This window comes from Corylus avellana, chromosome ca10, assembly GCF_901000735.1.
Source record: "Corylus avellana chromosome ca10, CavTom2PMs-1.0".
NCBI lineage: Eukaryota > Viridiplantae > Streptophyta > Magnoliopsida > Fagales > Betulaceae > Corylus > Corylus avellana.
In genome coordinates, this window is record NC_081550.1 from 7,542,827 (window position 1) to 7,549,935 (window position 7,109).

At 36.5% G+C, this 7,109-nt stretch overlaps 2 protein-coding genes across 2 annotated transcripts in view; one reads left to right on the plus strand and one right to left on the minus strand.

Moving 5' to 3' along the window:
• Positions 1-1,124: 1,124 nt before the first annotated feature.
• Positions 1,125-6,335, minus strand: LOC132164270 (cysteine desulfurase 1, chloroplastic-like; the record flags this gene model as incomplete). Its single annotated transcript, XM_059574749.1, is given in 7 exon segments — positions 1,125-1,188; positions 1,351-1,423; positions 1,501-1,646; positions 3,850-4,036; positions 5,037-5,196; positions 5,439-5,572; positions 5,997-6,335. Coding segments are annotated over 7 exon segments (995 nt in total), but the record flags the coding sequence as incomplete, so codon positions are not given.
• A 248-nt stretch (positions 6,336-6,583) lies between these two features.
• Positions 6,584-7,109, plus strand: part of LOC132162850 (cysteine desulfurase 1, chloroplastic-like) — a 6,556-nt gene continuing 6,030 nt past the window's right edge. The window contains exon 1 of the mRNA XM_059573068.1: positions 6,584-6,640. Coding sequence (XP_059429051.1) covers positions 6,584-6,640 — 57 coding nt within the window. The remainder of the gene's footprint in view (positions 6,641-7,109) is intronic.

Here is a 7,109-nt window from a genome sequence, read left to right on the forward strand (position 1 = left end):
AGTAATACTAAACAACACCGGAAAAGCTTCATCAAGGTCCGATCTCCACACAAACATCACACCAAAACCTAATCTTAAACCCATCTTCCACCTCGAATCTGATAAATCTAGAGAAATCCTTCCCCCCCTAATGTTCTTCCACCCCCCAACGCCATAAGACCCAAACATTGCATTGGAGCACCACCCTCCCCACATGTTGTCATATTCAATCTCCACCACTAATCTTCACAAAGCCTCCCTCTCTGATATATTGTCATAATTATTTCCCCAAAAGATCTCAGTTGAACAAAAGTGAGCAACTGACTAGATGAAATTAAAACTCATTGCCGACTCCACCCACAAGAAATCCTACTGAAGTTCCTCAATACGGTTAGCAACTCCAACAAGGATGGGCAAAAGGGACTAAAAATAAGTAGGCAAACTGGATAGAATGCTTTTGAGCAAAGTGATCCTACCACCCTTAGGGATATTAATACACCTAAAATAATAACATCAAAGAAATTAGAAAGGAAACCCAAATTTCACAATGATCACTTTTTCAATGACAAATTAGAGACCACTAAAGCACTAATGGACAAGATAAAGGAGGCATCTCTAGGACCTATAATGTCTTATAACAGCTATTAATAACAGCAAAACTTTAACATCATCATTGTATTTCAAAACTTACAAAAGAATAAAGGGCGATCTATCAATTGCTTAGTAGTTGAGGGGAAATGTGAATCAGATGAAAATATTAAAGCAATAAGTACATATAATCAAAGGGAAGCATGCTAAAAATGACAAGAGAAATGTGGGGGGATTTAGTTTTTTTTTTTTTCCTGGGAAACAAGTCTCCACACACTACCTTGCTCTTTGCCATGGGCTTCATAAGCATATTCCCTCATGTTTCTAAATGTATTTCCCACCATGTATCGTATTAAGTGGTTACTGGTACACATTCGCTAAGCAAATGGATTTCACCAAAGACCTCAATTTTGAAGGAAAGCTCAAGCTATCTACTACATAATTTTTAGCCTTGGTGAAATTGCAAGTGGGATCTTGCACAAGGTACCAACTTAAACACACACATGCACTTGATGCAAGCATGTGAATTTGGTCAAGATGTAAATAAGCTCACAAACCTAGATGGAGGTTCGGCATAAGTGGAATGATCCAGATAGACGTCAGAGATCATTTCTCCACCACCTAGAAAGAGAAAAACAATAGGATCAGTTTCAAGTTATACCAATTTATATAAAATCTCTTTTTTCTTTGGGGGGTGGGGGGCGCTGTTGGTTGTTGTTGGGTGATATAAAGAACTTTTGGAGGACAAGAATTGAAATTTTAGGTGGATGAGATTTAACTTACCTAGAAACGGAGGCATGGCGGACAATAGCTCACTCTTTCCATATAAGAATCCAATGCCTGTAGGCCCACACATCTGAAGAATGTTTATTTCTTAAATTTATTATACTCAGCTATAAGGCTAAGAACTCGCATGTAAGGCAGTACACTAACCTTGTGAGAAGATGCAACAAGAAAATCAACATCAAGGCTCTGTACATTGACGGCCATGTGTGGAACACTCTGACAGGCATCCAAGAGCACTTTTGCCCCAACATCATGAGCCCAATGTGCAATCTCTTCAATAGGAAGCACAGAAGCTACAGAAAAATGAATATGGGATTTACTTGTTTCTCTAAATCAGTATCCTAAAAGTGGCAAGCAATTAATTGCATAAAGAAATAAAATCCTACTACAAACAAATAGAGAAAACAGTGAAAAAATAATCATTTGAATAAACCAATGAGATCAACTCGTTAGTATTCAGTAGAAATAAGCAATCATGCACAACAAATGGCTATGTAAAAACTAACATTGGGTAGTCCAATAAGAAAAACCTTACGGCATAATTGAATTTGTTCTCTAAGAAGAGTTTTCTGTTTTCAGAACAAAAAAACTGAGTATTCTGTTTGGGTTGGTGTTTTTGTTTTCAGATTTGTGAAAACTGTTAACTTTTTTTTTTTTGAAACAGCGAAACTGTAAGTTGAAATGATTGTTCTTGAGAACATCAAAATGATGTTTCTTGAAATCGTTTTCTATTTTTAGTTTAGGAAAAACAAAACCATCAAGAATTATTTGTGAGCTCTCGTACTGTTTAATTTTTTTTTCACCAAATGCAATTTTAACTCTAATTAATCTAGAGACAGGGAGCACATCTAAAGTGGTGGGAACAGTGGTAGACGAGTTAGGGCTGACTAAAAAGGATTAGGATTCAAAGATTGAATAGTGGTTGGATATGGGAAACTATGGCTGGTTTGATTGGCTATTTGGTAGGGAAATATATGGTGTTTTAGGCTTTCCATAGATAAGAAGGGCCAAATTTGGGGTTGCAAAAGAGAGAAGACAATATAAAAGCTTGTGACTGTTTTGGTTCTGTTCAAATCTATAATCTGAGTACATTGAGCACAGTTATATATGAGGAGTCTTTTATATTAGTAGCATGAGGACTCCTAAATTGACTAATAAACTGAAGAGCTAATAAAACCGAAAATAAAGATTAACTGGAACTCAAAAAAATCAAACTGAAGGACATTTAGAAACTCCTAGAAAATTTTAGACTCCGCTCACTAAACAAAGTGCCCTATATTTGCAGGAGTTACAAAAATTACAGATCTGCCCCTCATTACAAAGTAGCCGTAACTTATGAAATAGTAACCCAAATAAAGAAACTATTTTAATCTTTAACCCGTGATGACTTTACCTTCAAAACCATAGAAGACTTCGCCCAATTTGATGTTGTGTGGCATTCACTATAAATCTTGGAATTCACAAAGTTACCGAGAACCAATAAATCAATCTTTCTATGGCTGCACCACAGGAAGCCTATGCTAAACTTATGTGGTGGGCATAGTCATATTCATGGTCATTCCTCTTAAGTAAGATGGAATGGATGACAATTATTTTGGTTGAGCCCATGAGTCTCAAGGATGTAGTATGTCCTCATTTTCCCCTGCTAAAGAAGTCTTTCAATATATTTCCACTCCTTTGCTAATAAAATCTATCATAAGTTAAAAGCCGAAGGAAAAAAATTATTCTTTTACAAATTACTTATTACTCCTTAAGAAACCACTCAAGCACGTTGCAACACCATGACAAAGCCAAGCTATGCAATCTATATTAGCCTATTCCTGTTGTGCTGTAATTTAGGGGCATGATATACCATTTTACTTTTAAAAGGGAAGACAATTTCTACTAACTAGAGTTTCTCTTGTATACTTCCAATGTACTTGGGTTGCACCTTTTGCGCCTTATAATGAATTGTTTACTTGATTTTTTTTTTTTTTACCCCCAAAAAAAAAAGTGAAGACAATCTGCTTTCACTTGAGGTCAACTAAATCACCTTGTCATAGCCTACAACCCTTAAACACGATTTCACCAATATATCAAAATGCTTATCACAGGCCAGTTTTAGATATTATATGCACATTAAACAAAAAACCAATGAATAAACGAACTACTAAAGTTATGCTCATTTATTACTCATACTAATCAGAAGTTGAACTAGTTTGTGATTATGCTTTTATATCCGCAAACAGCCAAAATCCAATGAGGGCATACATGTTGCATTAATATGCATCGAGAAGACAAGCATTAAACATGGTTTGAACTGCACGACAGCATAAATCCAGTAGTATCTCTCACAAAAGATCAAGAGATAAAGGAAACCCAGCTACTAAAAGTTCTCATACAATCAACAATGTTAATTACCAGCATAACAATTAAAATAAATTTATGAGCCTCAACTCAAATATCAATAAGGAAACATAGATGTCCAAAGTGAAGAGACTCAAGACAGGAACATACCTAGCATGTTTGAAACATGATGAACAGCTACAATTTTTGTCTTCCTTGAAATCATTTGCTTTAGGTTGCCTATATCTGGAGCTCCATTTTCATTTAAAGTAACATATTTCAAAATAGCACCAGTCTTTTGAGCTACAAGTTGCCAAGGAACAATGTTGCTGTGGTGCTCAGCAATTGTAAGTATTACCTGACAGAAAAATAATATTGTGCAAGGGCACAAAGTAAAACATCTGGAAGGATATTCATTTTAAGTTTGTTTATTATTTGTTCCCTTATTTTTCAAAGAAAATTAAAATAATAACGTTGCTGAATCCTGCACAACTACTTCAAACAGAAGCTGACATAAGATGAGGTAAGTAAATTGAAATTTTATTCTCGACCCTGGATTGAGAAATAAAAAACACATTCTTTGTTCCTTAAGAAGAAATAGAAACAATACCCATAGTGATAATATGATCAAAGGTAATGGCAGACAGGAGATGATTATTCAGACAAGAGATGTGGACTAGTTTAGCCTAGCACCATGAAATATCACCCACTGTATCTAGATTTTAAGTTCAATAATTTATTTTTCCCTCTTTCTCTCCACTCCGACTAATACACCTGCTCGGCTTGATGTTGCAATACCCCAAACCTACAATAGCTTTATGCCTCTGTTCGTTTCACAAATATTCAAGGCTTGTATTTCATACATTTTGTGACAACTTTATAATTGTTCTTTTCTCCCTACAAATGTCAGGAACTGCTAAATCTTATCTTCAAACCTATGGAAAGCCTATGAATCACAAAATTGTGAAAGTTCTGTGTGGTGGAACAGTGTTTTGTGCTTGTAATCTTTGTCTATTTCTCAGTAACCACTGGATACAGAGAATTGAAGAAAACAAGATGAAGAGAACTGGTGAAGTAGGAAATGGTGCCAAGTGCAGCCAGTCACCGAAATCATTGGCTGCAGGCAGCGCGGAGCTCGGAAAAGAACAAGATTAAAGATTCAACCTTGCTTGACAGTTGTATTTTCCTACTTCTTTCCTATTTCGCTATGCAATATTCACCACCAAAGTGAATTTTAAATATACAAGATACATCATTTTCCTTAATCTACCCAAAATAGGTTAAATTCATTTTCACTATAGGATAAGAAATAAAAACAACACATAAAGCTAAATGTGAGAGAAGTAGCATAAGCACACCTCATCTTCAGGTTTTAAATTCAACAGGCCCCAGGAATAAGCCACCAGATTGATGGCCTCAGTAGCGTTCTTCGTGAAAACAATCTCTCTAGCGTCGGACGCATTGATAAAAGCTGCCACCTTCTTCCTTGCCAACTCGTACTCATCTGTCGCCTTTGCACTTTACACAGAAGACCCGGTAAGTGACTTGTATTATTTAAAACCGACAAGATTTTTAAAAAAAAAAAAAAAACACTCTAAAATCACAAGTACAACATTGACAACACCATGTACCAAAAACATAAAGACATGATGAAAAATCTCACTAAAGGCTTTCCCTCTAATAATATCAATCTCATTTTAAATACTTATCACAAGGTAAAAAAAGAGGGAAATTCGAGTTTCGCTTAACAGATAAAGTACCTTAAGAAATGAATCCCACGGTGCACATTAGAGTTGTAAGATTCATAATAATTTTGTAAAGTCTTCAACACAGCAGTCGGCTTCTGAGAAGTTGCGGCATTGTCCAAGTACACAAGTTTTGAGCCATTCACTTCCTTGAAAAAAAAATTAAAAACACAAAAAAATAAAGTTAAGGCCGGTAACTCTGTGTCATGTAAAAACCACAAATAAAATGCACCGAATATAAGCAAGAACTCTATCGCATGTTCAATCCAACTACCGCGAAGAATCAATACTAGAAACACAAAATAGACCATCTGAACAGCATTATAGTGAGTGAATAGTATATATTTTGTACAGTCAATAGGACCTCAGGTTGATCATAATTCTAACAATTCATTTCCGACCAAAAGAAATTACGCTTTCAACTCAAACAATTGAAAACAGAGACGAACAAGGTCCAGGGGCGGGACTAGAATCGGCAAAACTAAAGAGTTGAACAAGAATCACAGAGCTTCAAATTCTCATGATTATCCTTTCGAACTTCAAACAAAGTTGAAAAAGAATCGGCGTGAAAACCTGGTGGAGGATGGGGAAATCGGGCCGGGTCCTGTGACCGAGATCCTGGTCGCCTTCTCGGTCTGCCGAAGCCGAAACGGAAAGGGAAGAGGAAGACCTGCGGAGCCCGACCCGAAAAGACGCGGTGCCCCGAGCGGTGTAGAAGCTAGGGTTTATGGTTTTGAAAGAAGGAAGTTTATGAATAGCGGTTTCCATGGCGGAAGAGAACAGCTGCAGAGGAGTTGGTGGCATGCGAGTGAGGAGTCGCTCGTTTGCAATTTATCATCAACGAGAGGCTGAGCTCAGGATTGGGCGCCACGTCAATTTCTAGCATTTTAGTGGTAAACTTTGGATTTTTTACAAAATATAATTTTAGTGTGCATACCTTAGACTTAGGTTTTTCATCAGCTTTATAGAGGTTGTCCTAATAGCATATCTAAAAGAATAGCTAAATCTTTAATAATAGTCAAATCTGACTATTATGAGTGTTTTTTCGTCTCCAGCAGACTACGCAACTTAACTTTTTTTCATAATAGTAAATAAGTCAAATAGGCTAATTAGGTTTTTATCGGTTGGGGCACCCTCGGATAGGGCCTCCTTAGCTAGCGATGCTATTCAAGGATCTATGTCTTCTTGGCGATAAACCATTGGTTGGGAGGTTGTTGGTTCGTTAGGTCCTTAGGTGGCCACCGGCTCCTGAGGGGTTAGATGGTAGTAGACCCTCAGAAGGGCGATTTGCATATCAAACCCCGCCATTGATAAATCTACAGCTGATTTGATGCTTGGCATGTCCTGCGAGCAAGCACACCTCTAATGGGTTTGATAGTATCTTGTGCACCGCTTGGCAAACCATCTTCCGCTTAACATCTTATTTTACTTTTATATCAGATTAATCATAAGTAATTTTAAAAATTTCTCTTGTTTCACTTCAAAAATGAGGTACTTTTTAAAATTACTATTTGATTAAAATTCAATAATGATCAATCACAAGCTCAATGATAATTTTAAAAATCACGTCATTCTTGGAGAGGGACAAGAGGAACTTGTAACATAACTCCATCAATCACTTTCTTATTACTACTCACATTAAAAATTCACAACAAAAAAAATTTACCAAGCACACCCTTCCCCTCC